The sequence below is a fragment of the Aulonocara stuartgranti genome (genome assembly GCF_965226115.1).
Source record: "Aulonocara stuartgranti genome assembly, chromosome: 2".
Classification (NCBI taxonomy): domain Eukaryota; kingdom Metazoa; phylum Chordata; class Actinopteri; order Cichliformes; family Cichlidae; genus Aulonocara; species Aulonocara stuartgranti.
Genome location: NC_138940.1, coordinates 20482226 through 20504456, shown reverse-complemented (window position 1 = coordinate 20504456; position 22231 = coordinate 20482226). Strand labels below are relative to the sequence as shown.

The following is a 22231-nucleotide window of genomic DNA, read 5'->3' as shown; positions in this document are numbered from 1 at the left end:
GTCATTTTAAGATTAGCTAGTAAATAACAATTAGCTAATGTTGTTCATGAGACTAAAGTCATCTTACTTTGGTAATGTAAATATAATATGGCCAATATTAAAGTTATTATTATATTAACCATTATTAGTTATTACACCAGTGAACTTGAATTCACTGCTGTTGCAGTTATTTATATTTCCTATCACCTTAAATCTTCACTCAAAGTCAAGTATCTTTGACAGTGTATTATATATGAGAGACAAATATTGTTCTCTTAATATGTTGGCATTACTAAATGTAGCGCAATACTTGCATATCTCTGCTGTGACCTCTAAGCTCTTTCTAAACAAGCGACTACGTCATTGTGCTTCCCCCCCCCCCCCCCCCCCCCCCATACATACATACATACGTACATATACACACACACACTTTTTTTTCCCCCCAAAGAAATGCAAAACTCACAACCGCTTTTTGTTTGCAATTTATTGCTTATATAAATGCTCTCTAAACAATTTTTGGTAAAAATAAAATCTATCAATAATAAATCATAAATAAAATCATCACAATGACTTTTACATTACATTGCACAATTATAAGCCTTATTACAAGAATCACAGAACAAGTGTTGCTCAGGTTGTGTGTAGAAGGAATGTTCAGAGGTATGTGGGCTGGGACTCACAGCGGTCGCCTCTAGAGGGCAACAGCGAGTCTGACTGTCTTTTTTTTGTCTTTAGTCAAGTCAGTCGATTATCTACTCTAAAAATTAAAGATGTACAAAGAAGTTGTCGACCAAACCACCATCATTTACATTTGAGTGAAACATTTCATTTCAGTCTGTTCTGGCACAGATGCTGAATGTCAGTGCTAGTGAAAGAATTATAATTATTTTTAAAAGAAAAACACAGATGTGAGTTGCTTAAGTCAAAAATACACTTTGTTCTTCTGTGATCAGTCTCATCAGACTGCAGTCTAGATAGGAAGAAGTCCCTGTGGTTTCTCCCTGTCCAAACGCAGGTTTAGAGATGCACCCTTCTGTCAGCAGCTTTGTCAGGAGAGTGTTAGGCCAACTTTTCACCGGTTCACAGCAAATTTCTTTGAACAGAGTCTTCGTGCATCTCAACTCTGACCAACGCAGCTTGCTTTCTGTCTGAGGATTCACCCAATGGCCCTCTCCCTGTTTGGCTTGGCAGTTTGTGATTGGTCAGCTACAGAAAGGCCTGAAAGACGAACCAGCCGATCCTCATTCTCATGCATGTGTTCAGATACTGTCCACCTCAGCCCTGAGCTCAGGACACAGCTCCTTTAGTAACATTTCCATCAATACCTAACAAACACAGGGAGACAGGGAAAAAATAAATGGCTAAGAAATCTTGTTTTAATGAAACGCTGATGTTGGAAATGTGTGTCACGCTTACATAGAGAAGGTGCTTATTGGCATTGGCCTCCTGCAGAGCACTGAAGATCTTGATGATGCCGTAGCGGGCATTCTGCTGGCCAACTAGATTTGTGAGTGCATCTGGTGGACGAGGAAAAGCATGCTGAATCAAGCACTTTATTCTTTATTTCTTTTACACTGCAAACATGTGCAATCATAATAAATGAAATAATAAGTCACGCCTGTGTGTGTGTTGCTACCTGGGATGTTGTCAAGTAGTTTCTGCTGAGCGCGCTCCTTGGTCTCAGTGCGTTCATAGTCCGTTCGAGCTTTGATATGTGGCGCCAGCTTGCCATCAGGCCAGAAGGTGTCCCTGAACACACTGATGTAGCACACCAACATCTGTTCACAGAAGATCCAGTTTACAGTGTCCCGGATCTGTCTGAAATACACAACAGAGGCCTGAAAACTTTCATCTCAGGAAAATGTACAATAGGTGTTACACTCTCTACCTTGCATAAGTTAACAAAGCCTCTGGATCTGGACTCGACAGATGAGATATTTTATTCTGGATCAACAATACTGCCAGACCACTGACTAAAAGAGTACTTGTTAGTACTTACTTGTTGATAGTTCGTCCAAATGTCACCTGGACTAGTGCAATTAAAGTCTTCCTCACCCACTTAAACACTGAGCAGGAAGACAGACAGAGAGGGAATGTATTCAGATAAACAGACTCTGAGGCAGTTAGAATTCACCAACACGAGCGTGTGTAACATCAAAACAGTGTCCTGCTCACTTCCTCTGAGTTCAAAGATCTCTCCTATGAGCATGAAGCAGGGTTCAGCCAGAGCATCTTTCCGCCCGTCTGTTTCATCGTAGTCTGACAAGTCACTGTCGTCATCGCCATCCTCCTATGAAGAAAATGTACAGCGCACATCATGCAAATGAGGATGCAGGACAGCATGGGAATGCTGCTTTACTCGTCGTGCATGAGTGTGTACCTCAGTATGGGAGAAAAAATCTCCAGGTAACCTCTCTAGGAAGGAGGCCAGTGAGAAAGAGGATTTCTTCTGAATAGACATCACCTTCAAACGTTATACAAGATATCATTACTATAAAATGGTCTGCATACAATGGACAAAATCATCCAGATAACACACCTATCAGGAAGGTCTGAAACATGAAAGGATCCCTGTGAAGCCACAAACACGGCCCTGTAATCAGCATCTCCTCATTAATGGTGCCAGTGTCAAATGAGTAGTGACCCTCTTATGAAGCGGCTCTGCCAGTGTTGCTGCTCGAACACTGCACAAAGCCATAAATGTGCGTAAAAGAGCATCAATAAGCTGCTGGTAATTAGAGCAATAACCTTGTATTTAATGGCCCATATCTGATGTAAGTAATTGCCGCTCATTAAATTCACAGGGTCAAAATTTCAGATTAAAGTAACAAACACAACTCATGTCAGAGAACTTTAGCTGATTAACTAATACAGGAAACTAATGCTTCTTCTGGTTTGGGGTTTAAAATAGATTGAGTTTTAATGAAGTTAAATGGTTATTTAACTTTTAAAAGCATTAAAACAGGACAAAGTAGAGCTGGGCGATTTAAGATTTTTTCATATCACGATATTTTTTTTTTTTTTTTTTCCATTTCAGGCGATAACGATATCTATCACGATATAAGCCAAATAACTATATTGCTCACAAGTAAAATGTGAAATAATCAGCAGCTTGTTTTTATTTAAATATTTATTTCCCATAATAAGTTCAACAGGGTAGGTTTAACTTTTCTATCGAGGAAAAGTTATTTCGCAATACATATCGTTATCGTTCTATCGCCCAGCTCTAGGACAAAGTGGTGGCTTTGAAAAGAAAGGAAATATGTGATACAATTTTGGTCATTTCACACTGTACACCCACACAGTGGATTTGGAATAAGGTGAGGACTTTAAGGTAAAAAAGAATGATAACAAAAACTGCTGTAACATTCATGAATTACTGCATTTTGTCACTGCACTTCCATTTAATAGACGCTAAATAAAATATACAATTGCAAGACAACAATTTCACGTCTGGGTGGGGCCTGTTTCTTCATTATTTTATGAAAAAATAAAAATTGAAATTTATAGCCTCAGACAGGAAAATCCAGCATCGCATGAGGTCTATGGGCTGCAAACCTCTGGTAGTCATTAAACGTGAAGAATTAAGAAAATAATTATTATATGTACAATCACTGATGAATCTGTAAAAATAGGGAAACTGTAACTCCTACAGAGCTGATCTAATATGTCAGTTAATCCCATTGAGTTAACAACAATGGATTTGAAATAAAGTTATGTACAGGCAATACATTTAAAAAAAAAGAAATGTGCAAACACTTATGGAAATAAGCATATTATTCCCCGTTCTTTTTAAAATTGAAATATGAGAAATGGCTTACCTTCAGATGTTCTGGAGACGGGCTGAGGAAAGCATAGAGAGCCTCTGACTGGCACAACCGCTCATCTGTTAGGAGACGCTAACACACGACACACACACACCTGACGTTATCATCAACAGCTGTGATCATAAGCAGAATAAGCTTTTGTGAGCACAGACTTTGTAAGGTTACAGACCTCGTTACAGTGTAATATTTAATTAAAAGAGCTCACACATTTCATAGACTGAAATAGGTTGTGATTCAGCACCCTGGTTTTTGTGTGTTATAATTAACAATGTAGAGATAAAGTGAAGCATTTATGATTGTATCACAGCAGGTGATAGAGATATAAAATATAGATGCAGCAGCTGCTTGTTTACCTGGAGAAAAGTGTTGAGTTGTGTTTTGCTTTTGTCCAAAAACTTCTGGTCAATAGATTTGAAGGGAAGTTTACTGAGTGATGGTAACTGGAGTTTCTTCAGTGATGGAAAACACTGAAGGAGAGACACATTAACAGGTGATGATTTTACACTAACAGGAGGCAAAAATATGTGTATTTTTGATTTCAACAGCTACTCTGTTTACTCTTGTTAGATTCAGAAATGCATTAACAACCATAAATTAGTCAATAGAGCAGACTGACTAAAAGCATGCAGCTCTCCAGATGTCACAGATATTAGATTTCATCTAAACCAATTTATCACTGTACAGTGACCACAGATGGTCACACAGAGGACTGGAAATGCTTCTAACAAACAGCAGTCTCTGCTTTCTGTGGCACATAGGCTGCAGTAAATCCATCATCACATTATTTTTTTTGTTGAGAGTCTTTCCATTTCAGTGCTACACAGTGAGCTGATGACCTTACTGGTTTATTGTGCAGGGGACATTAAGCATTTAAACAACAAGGCAGCAGCTGTTGATCCATGTGTGCAGGATTGGTGCCTTGTTACCTCTGTGAGTTTGCGGTGCAACATTTGGAATTCAGTGAGTTTCCTCTGGACGCTCCAGCGACTGTTGGCCGTTTCTTCTCCTTCCACCAGGCTAACACACACACTGTAACAAGCTACAGTCTCACCACCTTCCTCTGCAGCCTGAAATACACACAAACATACACAATAAACCACCACCTCTTTACTCTGGAGAGAGATTACTTGGGAATTTCCAAAAAAAAAAACAAAACAAAAAAAAAAAAACCACAACCCCAAAATGGACAGATGTAGTATCCATACAGGGCGTATCAAAAAGAATCTGATATCAAAAGGTGACACTTTTTTAAAATAAAGAATATACTTTAAAAAAGAAAAAAAAGAATATAAAAACAATATTCCCAAGTGCTCAATGTGTCCCCCTCCAGCCACACAGCTTTAGTCCATACCACAGTCAAATCTGTCCCATACTTTTGAGTCAATGCAGCCACTGCTGTCGTTATGCTGCTCACAGATCCACTCTTTTTAACAATGCGCAATTAAGTCGTTATCGGTGAGTGGCCTTGAAATTAAGCTCTTTGAAATCAGAGGATTCTTTTTGACACAACCTGGATATTCTTTATTCAGGCACATTAATATATATGTGGTGGGGTGTGGCTCAGCTGCAGGGGAAGGGTGGAGCAGTGGAGTTCAGAGTGTACTGTCAGGGGAGGCTGACACACCTGACCCTGATCATCTAATCATGTCTCCCCTGTTAAAGATGTTGCCAGGACCGGAGGAGAGGGCGGTGTTGTGTGCTACAGGAGCAGGGCAGCCAGAAAGCTGCACATGTTGGGAAGTCCGTCAATAAAGGATGTGTTGAACTGCAACGCTGCTGTTGTCGGGTCCTTCATTGTCACAATATATTTTTATAATTTAGTATAAATTTACAAAGGATTTACACACGTAAGTACACGAAAGAACAAAATGAATGAAATGTGAATGACTAGGGTCAGATTTAATGTCGGCTGGAAAAACAATCGTTTAGCATTATAGAGATACTGTCAATATTCATTAACATAGGACAGTGTTAGGGCTGGCCTTAGTGCATGTTATGTGTAAGAGTTTTGAAGGACGAGACACTCAAGCAAACCTGCAGTGTCTTTGATTAACATCCAATGTTACAATGTTTAACACTAACTTTTCATTAAAAACATGCAGCCTGGTGAAAAACTAAAGAAAGAAAGAAAAATATGCTTCTACACACATCAAAGTAACAGTAATATTTTCACACACATACACGATCTGACTCTAAATGATGATTTCTGTTCTTCTATGAATTTAATGTGCACTGTTAGTAGATCAACCACAGAACTTTCCACTCCCACTGGGCCATTTCTGTGATTGCTGCATGAAGTTTAGTGAATCTAGTCCTGTATAGATAAAGAACAGAAATGTGCTTGATCTATACAAATGTATGTGTTGTCCAATCTATCTTCTATACTTAAGCATAAAGTATGCAGAGTATTAAATTATCTGTGCTGTGTGGCTCATTTGTTTCTTCTGTGCAAGAGCATAAAGGATGAAGGGCATGCTTGCAGACTGCTGTAAACTGTTTAGGTGAGTGCATCATTCGTTTCTACACTCAGGTTTGTTGTTTCCTTTTACCTCAGCTGTAGTTATCGTAGCCCTCCAATTCCCCAGGTTTTCACACCACCAGTCAGTCCTTGTGATGTGTTGCTGAAGTTCGCTGTGTTCTTTTTCCATGGCTCCTATTTCTTCTTTTAGTTTGCTTACTATCTGCAAAGCACACACCAGAGGCAGATAAGCACACGAGTTACAGTAAAATGACATTATGCTGAACCACAATAAATAAGTCTTTGCATTCAGAGGTGTTTTCAAAGCTCTACTTTAAAGTTGTCACATACTCTAGCAGGGACCACATCAGATAAATGGGAGTTTAACCCAATCAAACATCCTGCAATTGGTTCCACTTCATTCCAACATCCTGATACTCAATACTGAAGTGATCCAACAGACTGTATTTAGCACATTGACCTATATTTTGTTACCTTCTTGTCTGGTTTGGGTGCGTTCTGGATTGAGCCCAGGGCTTGTCGCTTGTACTCCAGTTTGTCATAGAGCTGGTGTAGTTTAGTAGCAGCATAGCTCGCCTGCTCATTGATTCCTTTACTGCCCTCGTCACACACCTCTCCTGTATCTAGACCCTGGCACTTCAGAGGATATAAAGAAAAACAAGTGTTAAACACATTCATTTAGTATTGTATGCATGTGTGTCGTTTGCGTATGAATGCCTCACCCCTTCTCCCTTTTCCTCTGGGCTACACCGCGATTGGCTGTGATGGTCGTCTCGTCTGATCAGCCTATCGTAGAGGTCGGACACCAGGAAGGAGGGGTAGTAACGCTCTCTCATTGTCTCAGCAACCTAAGGGATGTGTCAGTTTCCACTGTTACACACGCTTTTAATGATCGAAGTTCAACAGCTTTCTTTTGAGATTTTCAAGAAATCCACCGTCAGCTGCTGTAGCTACAGGTAGCTGCAGCTGGCTAAGCAGAGCAGCACATACCTGTTCTTGTAGTTTAACAAAGACTTGTGTTCCTCTGTTCCCCACCAAACTCTGCTGGATCTCTTTCAGAAGAAACTTCTCCACTGGAATGTCTCTGCTCTCCACAAAGAACTTCTGGTAAATTTCCCCAACAATTTGGGGCACCTCATTCTGTCAAACAAAAATTATTTTCTCACATACTTTTCTCACCGTTTTGAACATTTTTTGCTTCCCTTTTTTATACATACATACATACATACATACATACATACATACACATATATATTTTCACATTCACAAACTGTTACAATGGCTGATGCTCATGACCAAAGTTTTGAATAACAAATAATCTGAATAAAATTATCTTACTTCTTCACTCACCTTTCTTCCCCCCCACTCACTGTGTTTATACAGAGCTCTACATTTATCATTAGTTAGTGTTAGTGATCCAGAGACTAATACTAACTAACGTCCCGTCTTCCTCCCTTCACCCTCAACCGGTCAAGGCAGATGGCTGCCCATACCAGAGTCTGATTCTACCTGATTTCTTCCTGTTAAAAGGGAGTTTTTCCTTCCTACTATCGCCAACTGCTTGCTCATAGGGGGACATATGATCGTTGGGGTTTTCTCAACAGGCAAATGTGATTTGACACTATTTAAATAAAACTGAATTAATGTAATCTCTGTGAGCAAAAATCTCAAGTTTCTGTTTTTCTTATTTCTACCCTGAAGTCTTTGTGGTGCGAATGCAAGTGGACATCCTAAATTTGGTCACATCACTGGCTATAAAGGAGGTGAGTGAAAATAGTTTGCTTCAGACGGTAGATGAACTAACAAGCTGCACCAAAGCTTTTAATAAAACGAATAAAGTTTCTTTTAACTGTCAGTTACAGCCACACCAGCAGATTCCAAGTTTAAAGACATTAAAGCAAAAGACATTTGCTGACACTATGTGCAGTTATTTTCAAGTCTGATTTTGTGCACTGGACTCACAAAAAGCTTTATGCTACGTTTCTTTATACAAGACTGTTTAATAAAATTACATCAAGCACTCCAATTTTCTACTTTTGTGTACATCTCAGTATGAATGCCATCGCCTCGTCACACCTCGAGCTCTTGAATGTGTGCAGCCGTTACCTTGTTGGCAGTTTTCAGTGTTTCCACCAATTCCCAGAAGCTTATCAGAGCTCTCTTATCTACTCTCTCCATGTAAACTCTGAAATGATCCCTGTAACTTGGATTACACAGGATGTCATCAAACTGGAGAATCTGCATAAGGGGAGAGAATTTTTAAAAAGAACCAAAGTAATTTCACACCTTACAGGAAATGAAGAGAGACCGCATTAGTTACATCAGCGGTCCCCAACCCCCGGGCCTCGGACCGGTATCGGTCCTTGAGTCGTTTGGTACCGGGCCGCGAGAGTTGAGGCTCAGGTGTGAAATGTATAGTTTTCAGGGTTTTTAATCGGTTTTCAGCGTTATTTTGTTAGCGTTTACTCGGTTTTCCTTGGTCTTCTCATGTGTTATGAATAAATTCTTTTATTCTGTACCGGTACTAGTTTTATTTTGTTGTATTTATTAGAGATGGCACGATACCACGATACCACTTTTTTCCGATACCGATATCATAAATTTGGATATCTGCCGATACCGATATGAATCCGATATAATGATTTTTAATCAACAAAACTGTTTTTTTAAATATCTTGCTGCATTTTGTATAAGTTCAACTACACTAAAGCTATTCTGTTATACCTGTATGCAAAAAAATTATTTCATAGTTCAGCAATACTGATCAATCTAATAAACTTAAACCTACACCATCCTCCCTATTCTGGTATTTGAAAGAGTACTTAGCATAAATATTAAGCAACCTAACTAATAGGGTTCCAACTCCCAGCAACAACAAAAATAAATAAATAAAAAAAAAAAAAAAAATAGGGAACCACCCCTCACGCTCCACCTCATGATGCTTAATCGACGTAATCAACCTTAATTTGATGCAGTGTGAAAAAAAATGCACAGAAATCAATTATTTTTCAAGAAATATTAAATAGATTCAACATCTTTCTTCAACAAAATTGCAGACTGCACAGATGGTACCTTCCCAAAGGAAAAAGTACTATAGCTTACTAGGGTATATTAGACTTAATAGTTACTATATACAGTAATGGACTTCTATACATTTTACATCAGATTAAAACTTTGGGTGTAAGATTCAGATAATTATTTATTAAAAGCTCGACATTTTAAATGAGAATAAGAAAGAAAAGTATGTCTTTGTGCCCCCTTTTCCCTGTTAATGCCCTATCGGCCCCCCTGGCTAAACTTTGCTAGATCCGCCCCTGCACAGTTACAGCCGTCAGCAACGTAGAAAAAGATCCTCGAGCAGAAAGTAATATTAAATACATTCTAACAACAGCTGATCAAGCTTAAACATGCTGCTGTTGTTCAGCCGCTGGTTTCCTCTTTCTGGTGCAAAGTGGGCCAAAAACAAAGAAGAGAGACGGACTCGCGACAGAAAAGCCGATCAGCTGATCGTTAAGCAGTTTCATGATTGAAGTAGCAGCAAGAAGAGGCAGTCGCTCCATATATCGCTTGTTAAGCTTAACGCAGGAATGCTTTACAAACATTCAGAGATGGACTTACACACTTGCTTTACTTCTCTCGGGATAACTTTGTCGGAGATGAAATGCCGGGTTGCTAGCGAAGCTCCAAATGCTATCCAGACCACCACAGGTCCCGCATGCCACAGCCGCTCTATCACGTGATGCATACTGCTCCGACGTGCTAACGTTCTGAGGCGAGTTACGGTGTGTTGCAAGTTTTGTGAGGTGCTTTCGTGATATTTAATGGATCGGATTACATTTTTTATTTTTCTCCGATATCCGATCCAGTAATTTAGGTCAGTATCGGACCGATACGTAATATCGGATCGGTCCATCTCTAGTATTTATCCACGACACCTTAAAGGCCGGTCCATGAAAATATTGTCGGGAATAAACCGGTCCGTGGCGCAAAAAAGGTTGGGGACCGCTGAGTTACATGACATATTATTTACCTTCTGGCTTTGAGGCTCGTCGTTGTCATCGGCCCCTCCTTCCTCACTATTCTCATAGTTTGGCCCTCCAAGGAGGCGGATCCTTTTTTCACATTGTTTCTTAGCAACAGTCAGCTGATTGATATATCTTTTCATATCTCTGGCTCTCAGCAGGTCGGCCTTCATGGCTGCTGACTCTTTACCTTTTTTCTCTAAGGGAGAGGGAAAGTCTGTCTGAGCAAGTTCTGGCCACATAATAACACAAAGGCGCACAATCACCTGGTGTGGAGCCACTGAACTATCGGGATAAAGCTGATACATACCGATGGCCTGATTCTATGAAAATGTGCTTCAAGCTAAGCACACCAGCAAGTGAACTTTATTGGTCATTGATTTTCAGATACAGCATGTGAATGCACTTGCAGTTTCTACAGCCGACTGGCCTTTAAATGTACTCATGAATTCATTCACTGCTGAACAGGGACTGTGTGTTTCAACAGCAAACAGCCTATGCAAACAGAAACCAGTACTGGGTCTCCAAAATCCCCAAAAGCAAATTGAAAAAGTGCTGGTCTATACTGTGTAGTCCAGCAGGATCACACAGTATAGATAGTATAGTGTTTAAAAGTGCACATGGAGACAGTTTATGGACCATTTCCCCCCCCTCAATCAATGAGAATAAAAATTAGGCTCTGCACTGCAGGGCAGTTCAAATCCACTCATTCCCTTGTTTTGTTTGTAAATCTGTATCAGCTGGTGCTGTGTGTCCATCCGTTTCAAACTTTTACATACAATACTTACCTTCAGACCCAACCACCTGCAACACTAATGATGGGACTCAGTGGTTGGGTCTGAAGGTAAGTATTGTATGTAAAAGTTTGAAACTGACGGGAATCAGCCTTTGCTGCAATACATTTACGACTAAAGTCACTCTGGTAATGTCATTATAACCACGCTCACACAGCTGTCCTGAAACTTCGCTTTCATTGTCACTTCCTGGTCCTTAAAAGTCTTTGACACGAGGCTGAACTCAGGCATATTGCAAGTGTCTGACAGATAAATGTTCACATCACTTCTCTTCAAATTGTTGCAAAACAAGCAGAATTGTGACTGTACTCTTATTGTTTACTTCTATGAATGAATGCCTATATTGCATACCTGGCTAGCTTTTTAGGGGCAGTGAACGTGAACTGAAACGCTGCCATACTTTTGAGGTTTTAAATGCAGGAAACTGTAGTGTTGTCTGTACCTTTCTGCTTCTTGAGCTGAGGCAGGCTGCTGATGGTGGTGGCATGAATAATCTCTACCACGATCTGATACCTACAAAGGAGGAAAGACGGGAGACAAATACAATTATTAGATGAATTACGTCACAGAAAGATGGAAATATAGTATGGAAAGTGACGAGGCCAAAATAAATCAAAACAAACAAAAAGAAGAAACATTTCAAAAAGAAGCCAGTACTGAGCCACCATTTCTCAAACTAACGAGACAATATAGCAGTATCATGTCTACCCCGCATTTAGATCAAGTATATTGCTGCAGAGACATTGTCTGTTCCCATGGTAACCCCTGAGCAGCAAACATGTTGGTGGCTAAGACTGCCTGGTTAACATGTTTGTCATTATGTATATAAGGACACACGTGGTTTGTTTAATTTGACTCTATGTAGGTACAGGATAGTCTACTTAAATGAGGTAATGTAGGCATCTACTGTGTGTGTGCCTGTGTGCACGTTGTCACTGTCATGCCTGAGTTGCTTGAGGAAATTGACATCAGTAGAAGTTGATATCAGTTTGATAAAGTCTTCATAGGAGGCAGCGTAGGTGTAGGCTTTCTTCTGCTGCTCAGCCTGCTGCTCCCTCTTTTCCAGCTGAGACAACAACATCCTGTTTATGGAATCTGGATCGCTGAGTACCTCTACCAACGGCTTCAGGACTGGAGAACACACACACACACACACACACACACACACACAAAGATAAAAATACGTTGATGTAAAAAGGACGGACAAATGCTCTTGATGAAGTTAGAACCACAGATTTCTGTGACGCATAATAAAATGAGACACTGATCTTAAAAATAAAAAAAAAAAATAAAAGAAAATCCTAGGTGTGGGAAATTGAGGAATGCAGTTCTAGAAACAGAGCAGCAGCTAGACATCAAGATATCACACATTTTCTTAATACTATCGTTTCATCGTTCCTTCTCACAGTAGGAACACAACAACAGCTGCATTCAAAACAACACTGACAACACACCTGCTCAAGAGGAAAGGATGACCACAGAGTTTGTAAGATTCCAGTTTTTCTCAGTTGAATTCCAACTTTTTTTGAAGTTTTCTGGTTTTTCATCAGGTAAATTTTCCAGAACAGCTCAAACATGCGGCAAAACATTACAGATAAATAACAAAAGTCCATTGATTCGTGTGTCGGGCCAGCAAAATTGAACATTTGTTTCATTTCACACCATGTAAACCAACATGTACTCTGGAAACAAGAGCCAAGTGCAGAAGTAACAGTGTGACGCTCTGCTGCAATGCAGGAGAAGAAGAAAAAGTGTTCTGTATCTTCCTGCATTCTTTTTTCCTCTCCTTGCTTCACTGCCACACTTCCCTTGTGAGTCAGTGCTGTTACAACAGCTAAGAGTACATTTTGCAATGCTCAATAATTAGATGACAATTAAATTATTTATAACATGCAGTAATGTCCAAAGACTGGGCCACTCATCATTTGTTATATTTTGTTACAACCCTAACAGGTGTTGTTAGTGGGTGTGTTCTGCTTTCCTTCTCCCCTGCCTGCAGCTGCCACACATTTTCCTGTGAGGAGCCACCAGTGTGGAGCATGCTCTGCTCACCAATCATCATCCAACACTATAAAAAGATCTGGTGTGGAGTTGCTCGGACTCGGTGTGTGCCAGCCTGAGAGTGATGAGCTGTAGTGAAGTGCTTTGCCTGAGTTTGGACTGAAATTAATGGTGGAGCTACTAGTGAGCAGCAAAGCCTTTTCCTTTGGCTATTTAATAATCTCTCTGAGTTGAATCCTTTGTAAGAAAATTATTATTTTCACTATTGTTACTCCCCTCATCCCTTGGTCTTTATTCAAGGTACAAAGACTGGAAGGAATATGAGTCCAGTCTTTGTCCAGAGGAATGTTTTTGTTTGTTGAGCCACACTGACCTATGAGTCATTCATTCAAAAAAAAGCAAGCATCTAATTCAAGAAAAGAAGCAATGCTGTCTCCAAACATACCAGGAAACTTAGCAAAGAGACAGTTTATATTGTATTTTTAGGCGCTTTGTTGCTAAAAGCCTGTCACAATAATATTTGTTCCAATTTCTTTATTCAAATCTAGTAAAAATCCCAACGGCAGGACACTTTGACAGGCAGAAAATGCACCAACAAGGTGATCTTGTCATATCTTGACAAAGTTTACATCTACATGGTTTAAAAAAAAAAAAAAGGTAAAAGAAAATGAGGAAACTGGCAAAGTAGAGGACAAAAGAAGAAGTGACAGGCATAAAAAGCAATCTACAGCAGATGGAGAGTAAGTGAAAGTCATGTAATAGGCAAAAACCAACAAAGACGTGACACAGGACCTGAGAAATCCGTCTGACCCTGCAGCTGATCTAAATACTGTTTGTTCAAACGTCACCAGAAATGGGATAAAAGGTGGAGATATGTCCAAAAGGAAAAAGGGGAACACACTGGAACACACACTGGCCTCCCAGCGCGCAGACCTCAACATTACTGAGGCAGTGTGAGTTCATCGACACAGAAACAAACAAAAGACAGCCAACACCCAAAGAAGACCTGAAATGAACTATACCAGACTGTGCTGAAGAATAAAGGTGGTCATACAAATATTGACTTTAAAGCTAGTGAGAATTGTACAGACACTGTTTTTGCCTTATATTATTGTATTGACATGTATGCTTGGCTATGATTCAATAAATCGCTGCACCCGTTTCTTATTTTCCTAGCAAAATCAAAAGAAATTAAAGAACTCAAGAGTTCTACATAGTATTGTATATTAAAGAGTAAAACTATTCAGCAGAATTGTATATTTATTCTTTGTTTATCAAACACACCTGAAGAGCTGCGAGTGTTATGCATCTATGTCAACAACACCTCAGTGTTACATCTCTTTCACTGAGCAGGTGCAACTATTAAACAACTAGAGGAAAGGAGACACCATTTGTGTTTTTAATTACAACTGTGCTTATCATGAATTGTGTCCTAATGTGTTGAGTAAAGTTTCATTCTATTTAAATGAAATTCATTCACAGCGTATGTTTAATTCCCCAATTATGGGAGTGTGACACTGACAAACGGAGTCCACCAAGAGGATGGTGCACATTTCATCACCATGTCTGCACTGTGGAGCTGATTCAACTACCGTATTTCCCGGACTACAAAGCGCACCTGAATATTAGCCGCACAAGCTAAAATCAGGGGAAAATCCTGTTTTGTACATACATTAGCCGCACCTGACCAAAAGCCGCAGGTGTTTCAATGTTGACTTATCATATGTAAGAGAATATGCACAAAGCGAATTGTCAGGAAAGAGATGGCTGTTTGGAGACACACCTCTTTTATTAATATTTTGAAAAACAAGTTATGGGTACATATTTGCACATGTGCTGTGCTTCATAAATGAGTAACAAATGTAGTACATAACAGTAACCTACAGCACACCAGAAAAATAGATTCGGACTACCTTTTAGGCTCAGGTGCAGTGACACGGCTTTAACAAGAAGAAAAGCCAGTCATTCACCACCATCTTTCTCATCTTCCTGCGCACTAAAACCACCAAAGTCCTCTTCTCCAGTGTCGGAAACGAACAGGTTCAGGATGGCTTCGTCATCCACTCTCAGCTTCTTTCCTTCGTTGTCACTTTCAAAACCAAACAAATCCTCATTGTCAGTGTCAGAGTCGAACACCCTCTGAAGGGCCGTGGCGGTGTCCTCCTCTTCATCATGCAGCAGTCCAGCCCTTCGAAATCCGTTGGTGATCGTGGATGTTTTCACACTTTTCCACGCTGTCAGAATCCACCGGTGGAGTTGAGCATAACTTTTTTGCAAGTTTATCGCCGCTCGTCATCCACGCCTCCCACTGAACGCGTAGCGCTACTTTGAAGTTTGTTTTTTGCGCTACTTGTACGGCACTATGTTGCCTGGCGGACGGACATGTGACTAACATACCACTCTTGAACCCCGATCCTTCCGCCAGGCAACGTAGTGCCGTACAACAGCGGAACAAACAAAACAAATCGTCTTACGATATCACAAAAATCATGGACAATCTATAGAAAAGCCGCACCTGACTAAAAGCCGCAGGGTTCAAAGCTGGTGCAAAAAGTAGCGGCTTATAGCCCGACAATTACGGTACTCTTGTGTTTAATGACTTGGAGTAGAGCCAAAATAAAGATATAAACATTCAACGACTGCTACTTGTAATAACAATCCATAAGACAAAAAAGCAATGACTTATAAACAGTACATTAAAACAGAACATATTATTCTTTGACAACAATAATGCATGTATGTGACAATGACCAATTAGAATCAGAATTCTTTATTAATCCCCAAGGAAGTTATGTACCTTTATTAGTGATGACTTCAGTGAGACAGCAGCGTAGTGTGTGCGACTTGGCATCCTTTTGTGGCAGCAGACATAGCAGTAGTATTCTGGCTACACAGCGGAGGAAGGCCAGCTCCGATTCCGGACTGACCAAACAGGGATGGAGAGGAAACGGCCGAGCCACTTCCTCTGGTCTGGGGAGACACACACACACACACACACACACCTTAGATGTCCGATTATATTACGTGAGCTAAAGCTTCGCTCCCTCTGTTATTCATACTTCAGCTGTGTTGTAGCTCGCTGTTTTTGCTTCTAAAGACATGCTGCTGCTGCTACATTGTTCCCAAGCAATTGGAAATTAGGCAGACCAGACATCACAGCAGTGCAATCAAATCATAAGTCTCGTCTGACTGGCCAAGATAATAAAACCAGGTGATGTGTGAATCATCGCTCTGTCTGTTCCTTTTCCTGCACACACATGTGTGATAGTGTACCTGGCACACACTGAAGGGGGATTTTAATGCGGTTACGCTGGACCAAATTGCAGTAATTTCACACCATCTGTGTACATAAAATTATGGTACTAGGTATGGACACTGGTGGGAAGAGAAATCTTTTTCAGTAACAAATCAAAGATGGAACATATTTCCTGATAAACAACTGTGAGTCATACCTGTGCAAAGAAAGCTGTTAGAGGCTCAGTGACTCTGACAGTAACAACACATTATTTCACTAGCTTTCCCATCCTTGATTTGCAGGTGATGAATATTGTGGGAGAACTTCATACAATTAAAGAGTGTGTGTTAGTGCACCTTGCAGATGCAGCTTTGAGGTCGGTGAAGTGTGTGTGTAGAATCCGGATGCTGTCATAACACACTACGTTGACGAGGTCGATCTCAGCAAGCCTGGATCTCAACTGCCCGATCATCTGCCACCAGTCCTCTGACAGCATGGAGTACAACTGGCCTTCATCATGACTCAAAGGAATGTACCAGGATAGGATATAGTCTCTGTAGGCATAGTCAAACACTGCGGAGACAGCAAAAGAAAATCTAAATCCAGTTTTTGTTAGAATAGACAAACAGCTGCAGTCAGTACTCTTCTGACAGTAACACCAAATGGCTTTTTTACATTTCAAACTTTTGATGCACAAAAAAAACAAAACAAAACACAAACCCTGTATAAACTCTGTTTTCAATGAGCCACTGAAGACCACAACGGGTGCATCGAGTTTCATTTCCCCAAAGCCCAGGTGCAGCTTATGAAAGCTGGAGGGTGGTTCACGCTTTCCATCATCTACTTTCTGTGCCCGCTTTTCTGTAAACGGTCCCCAGCCCTCCCCCCCGAGAGCTTATCCCAGCATTCATTCTGTGAGGGGAAAGCTGTAACTGGAAACTGGACAGCTCACCACCTCATCACAGAGCTGACCCTTAGATGCACAAAAACAAACAAACAAAACACTGGCAATCCCTCACACTCACTTTCAAATGATGTAACTACAGGAAGAATATAGGAGGAGACACCTACTACAGCACCTGGAAAAAAAACTGACAGAAATATATAAATAACACACCCAGACTCCACACAGACGGCTGCAACTGGAAGGTTAATTTTAACCCTGGGAACACCATAGCTTAACAGTGAGCGCTCTGCTTTAACTAGCTGCTGAAAAACAGATTTTACTGGTCAAATCTTTAACTTACAAACTGCACAAAGAGCAAAATCACAGGGGGAAAAAAAAAAAAAAAAAAAAAAAAAAAAAAAAATCAGATGCAATCCAAATATGAGCAGCTCGTCCAGTATTCTAAACAGTACAACATATACGTAAAAAATGAATTCAACTGTAAAAATTAAATTAATATTATCACTTGAATAACTGCATACTGATCGAGTTATGCTTTGAAGTACAGTGTGGCACTTCCCCTTCTCTGTGAAATTCAGTTTTAATGTGTGAACCAAACCAATTGTTCTGTTGTGATCTTTTAACTAAATGCAGAATCTGTCTTTGAAGTGTATGCAGTGATCCAAGCGAACCCTCTGTAGATTATATACAGCACATTATCAACATGTACTGTATGTTGCAGAACAGGAGGAGAAGCACCCTAATACTCACAACGGACATGACCAGCATTCACTCTTGTAAGGAATGACTGTAAAGCACATACTTTGTCACCTTCTTGGGGTTTTTCCCTTTAACCAGAGACATGCAAGTTAAGCGACCATACAACCTCTATGTGTGCCTTTAGACACTGGAACTGACCAGGATCAGTGCTTTAGAAACAGATGAAGAGGGGGGATGAATGGTTAGAGAGGTTAGCACTCTAATAACAGATAAAGACCAATCTTGCACAATTGGATTTGCTCCATTTCTCAGTTTCCACTTCAAACAACATTATGCTCTCATACTACTTCTTCATCTTTTTAAAAAAAATGAATAAAATAAATGAGACACAGTTCAGAAGGTATTTTGTGCTGAGCACTCACAGTAAGCTCCTCTGGAAAGGTTCTAACTAGAATGCAAGTATTCTGCTTGCTTTAAATGCATAACTCTAAAGAATCCCACAAAACACATCAAGGCATCAGTTCACTGACACAGCCCGTCTTGATTATAAAGCTAATAATGTCATAAACTTGTATCACACTGCAATCAAAGGACCATTTTTTAAAAACACACAGAAGGATGTGCAAACACACACCCTCAGTGTAAATCCTGGAGCCATCTGTTACTTGGCAGGCACATGCACTGATCTACTGAGCGTGCATGGGTGTGCAAGTGTCTGTTTGCGGATCCCAGTGTGTACGTGTCTTTAACCTTCTACTGGTTTAATGTGTGGGAGAGATGGGTGACAGGTCGTGGTGAATGACAGAAGCAGAGCTCCGTCAGTCAGCAATTTTGTCAAAAACAGAAGTTGAAACTTTTTCCATCAGTCAGTCATTTCAGGAAAGGTCTCCTAATACTACTGAGAGTGAAAAACAGATTTTAATGCTGTGTAAGCTTCAAGTTTTCAATATGAAAAAAAGCAAAGTTTTTTTTTTCAAAACAGAGCCAGCCACAATAAGAATCAACATGACTATCCTTTTGAATCACCACTGTCGAAGTGCAGTATTATACAATGTATTGTAATGCCACCAAAATATGTCTAATTCAATGACTGGAGAGAAGGCAGTGTTGATGCTGTAAAGTACTACATTTTAAAAATTTTACGTTTTCCCAGCTCTCAACTCTGAATAACACCAGTGAGAATGGATGTCCTTATTACAGTCATCTCAAAGTTAAGACCACAGCTGCTGTTCATGTATTTTGTTTGAGAGTGGCAGCCAATCAGGAGCATTAATGGACAGGAAAGGGAGCTGAAACATTTTGTTTCAGACAGTGTTATGAACTGAGAGGCTAGACCGAGGCCCAATGTAAGATAAGCTACTACGGTAGAGTCCACAAACAAAACAAAACAAAACATAATGCAGAGCTTGAAAAGAGCATAAATGCTAAAGGAAAAGTCTTTTTATGGAATTTTGAACTTTTTATACGTGGAATTCAAACACTGAAATAACTGAAACTGAAATTTTGAGGAAGACACATTCATGTTTGCTTCTGAAGTTTTTTTTTGTTTTGTTTTGTTTTTTTTGCTTCTGAAGTCCTTCAAAAAAGTAGCATGAATAATCAATGAAAATCTCACTCTTCTGCAATCGCCAATTTAAAGCCTTTCAAAAAATGACCACACTTGACTCTCAAGTGATCTCAGACGTCTGACTGTCATATGATCCAATTTCAGAATCCTGATTCGCTCACACATTTTACTCTATAAAGACAGGATGCCACAAAAATGGCAGAAACAGAAGAAGCAATTGGGGGTTTTTTAAGTTCTTTTTAACATCATCTGCTAGAATATCAAAATCTCCTCACACATCAATAGCTCCTCATGCATTCACATAAATGTGCCATAAAACAGGTGACTAATTACCTTCCTTCAGGGTTTTGTCCACATTGTGCGACACCACCACCCTCCTGCTCTGGCTTGACTCCTGAACTGGCACCAAAAAACGAACCTGAAAAGTAGCCAAACAGGCAATTCCAGTTAAGGAACAACATAAAAACAGGAAATACAAGGAGAGAAGAGAGCTAGGACTTAGAACTGTGTGTCCAGAAGGCCTAAAATCATGACAAATGAAGCAGCCTAAATTGGTCACAGCTCGTGCAACATGTCACTCAGACTAATGTTTGTGACAATACTCATCAACTGTCGACATCAATAAGTCATAAGCGCCACAAAACATCAAACATCACAGATGAAAGGCAGCCGCTGGGCTGAGGGATGCCACCAACCGGCTGCAAACACCCAAAGGCTTTCCTTAAAGAATAAATTACCATTTGTTGTGTGTATGCATGTGCTCAGTGTTGCGAATCAGGCTAAATCCAGAAGAATGACTGTACCTCTTCTATTATAGAACACAGCAAGGATAAAAGAGTCGGGAGACATCATCAGAGAGACAGATTGGGTACAAATGCTGAGGTGGAAGGAAATTAATTGGGGCAGGAAACAAGGGGGTGGAATGGTTGAGAAGGCCAAATCAGGAGGCAAAATGTAAAACATCAGATGCTCAACAGATCTAGTTTGTCAATAACGCAGAGTGTGCAAAAAGCCCTTAGATATAAGTCTGCATGTCAGCAGTAAACAATGTTTTCTGATGAGACACAGTGTGATCCTAATGAGATGTCGCACAGAGCTACAGTTTGCGTTCCTGGAGGTGTGCTGCATGTCCCTTAATGAATTTAAGGGGTCTTCTTACCATGAGCTTGTTGAAGAACTCCAGCCATTCAGAAGGCTGCCTCCTGCTCCGGTTAAAGCAGCTGACTTTGAGAGGACTCTTCCTGACCAGCAGGGCAAAGCTCCCAGCCAGGAAACACAGGAGGGCGAATGACACATAGATGAAGAGCTTTAAGAAGAACGAGGTGAGAGACAGGCCTCCCCATGCCAGCTGAAATACTACTGCTGCCACCACGCCCAGGCAGAAGGCTGGGACGAACCGGAAAGATGAGCCGATTGAGGAGGTAGAAGCTGCGGACATGGGCCCCTCTTCCTCTCCCCCAGTATTGCTTCTCCCTCCAGCCGGTGATGTAGTGGTACTCGAGGGGGTGGGCATACTGCGACCCCACCATCCATATATGTGTCACTGCTAGTTATGCTGAAACCTCGCTCCGCTGGTTTGCACGCCAAGTCCCAGCGAGAGGTATACTGTGTACACTCGTGTATACCCTCGCCTACAAAACTGTCTCCAAAAAGAGGCATCCCCGCTCTGACATCTCCTCACCAGACACACGCCGCTATGTTCCCCCACGCTCCTAGCGTCGGCCCGCCTGGCAGCAACAATCACGGACCCCCGAGAGCTTTCTCAGCCACAACACGGCGCTCCAGACAACAAAAGAGGGCACCGGGCTTCTCCTGGGAAAGGCGTCAGGAGCTATCAGAAAGCAGAGACAGGGAGAGAGCAGGGAGTAAATGGATGGAGAAACAACCACCGTCACCTTGGAGACACTTTCGGTGGAAGGGTAGCTCACCGACTGTCGTTTACAATCTAAGCTAGCAAGAAGCTACGCTAGAAAGCCAGCATAAGTTGCCGTTACCTGCTTCAAAACGAGGAAGAAAAAAATTTATAAAATACAAGGAAGAGTCGAGCAACCTCGAACTTCTGTGTTCTTTGGCTGCCAAGCTAACTGCAACAGGCGGCTAACTAGCTCGCGTGCTAATTAAGCAATTTAACTTCAGCTAACGTTAGCTTACTCACCTATCGTTAAAAATTGGGGTGGACGATAACAACGCTACATTCCCGCTTTTCTCTCCGTAAAAGAATGTTCCACGGGCCGTTTAGTAATGTATTAAAGGTGCCATAAACGCAGCGAGAAAAAATGTCTCCAGTTCAAAAGCCCCTGAAAGATAAAAAAAAAAACAAGTACTGTGTTGTTTTACTTGAGCTCCAGCTGACTGACAATCTCTCTAAACGTGAAAGGGTGTTAGCCAATCAGCGCCGGCATTAACCACCGACGGCGCGTCTGTTTTAACTCTGGAGATGGTGTGATTGGACGGGGGTTTCGCTTGAACCTATCTGTAGCAGGGAAAGCACCGCCCATCGGGCAAGTTGGTTATGCTAATTAAGCACACCGCCAGATACAGGATAATAGTTGGCTTATGATTGCGTAGATTTTTTTTATTTTACAGATACTGGCTTAAACAAAGGCGATACTGTGTATTTACACAATGATAATTTAGATTTCACACATATTTATTTTGCATTCCGATTTCCTGTTGCCCTCATCCCTACTTTCTATAATGATAATCACAGGCTTGCATTTT

At 40.7% G+C, this 22231-nt stretch overlaps 1 protein-coding gene across 3 annotated transcripts; it reads right to left on the bottom strand.

Moving 5' to 3' along the window:
• Positions 1 to 448: 448 nt before the first annotated feature.
• Positions 449 to 21937, bottom strand: snx25 (sorting nexin 25). 3 transcript variants are annotated; one of them, XM_082507196.1, is made up of 23 exons: positions 21666 to 21936; positions 20670 to 21341; positions 19844 to 19928; positions 17363 to 17428; positions 16694 to 16910; positions 15900 to 16072; positions 12046 to 12232; positions 11544 to 11614; positions 10316 to 10506; positions 8392 to 8523; positions 7276 to 7425; positions 7008 to 7133; positions 6760 to 6921; positions 6356 to 6487; positions 4733 to 4873; positions 4160 to 4273; positions 3801 to 3878; positions 2360 to 2443; positions 2155 to 2269; positions 1979 to 2045; positions 1616 to 1797; positions 1396 to 1496; positions 449 to 1304 (listed from the first exon to the last, which is right to left on the bottom strand). In XM_082507196.1, exons 2-23 carry the CDS (start codon positions 21021 to 21023, stop codon positions 1239 to 1241), a joined length of 2994 nt encoding a protein of 997 aa, XP_082363322.1. In that variant the 5' UTR covers positions 21024 to 21341; positions 21666 to 21936; the 3' UTR covers positions 449 to 1238. The 3 variants fall into 3 exon arrangements, with proteins under 3 accessions (XP_082363322.1, XP_082363323.1, XP_082363324.1); XM_082507197.1 differs by lacking the exon at positions 17363 to 17428; XM_082507198.1 differs by lacking the exons at positions 449 to 1304; positions 1396 to 1496; positions 1616 to 1797; ... (1 more) ...; positions 2155 to 2269; positions 2360 to 2443 and adding an exon at positions 2483 to 2663 and having other exon boundaries at positions 21666 to 21937.
• Positions 21938 to 22231: the final 294 nt, after the last annotated feature.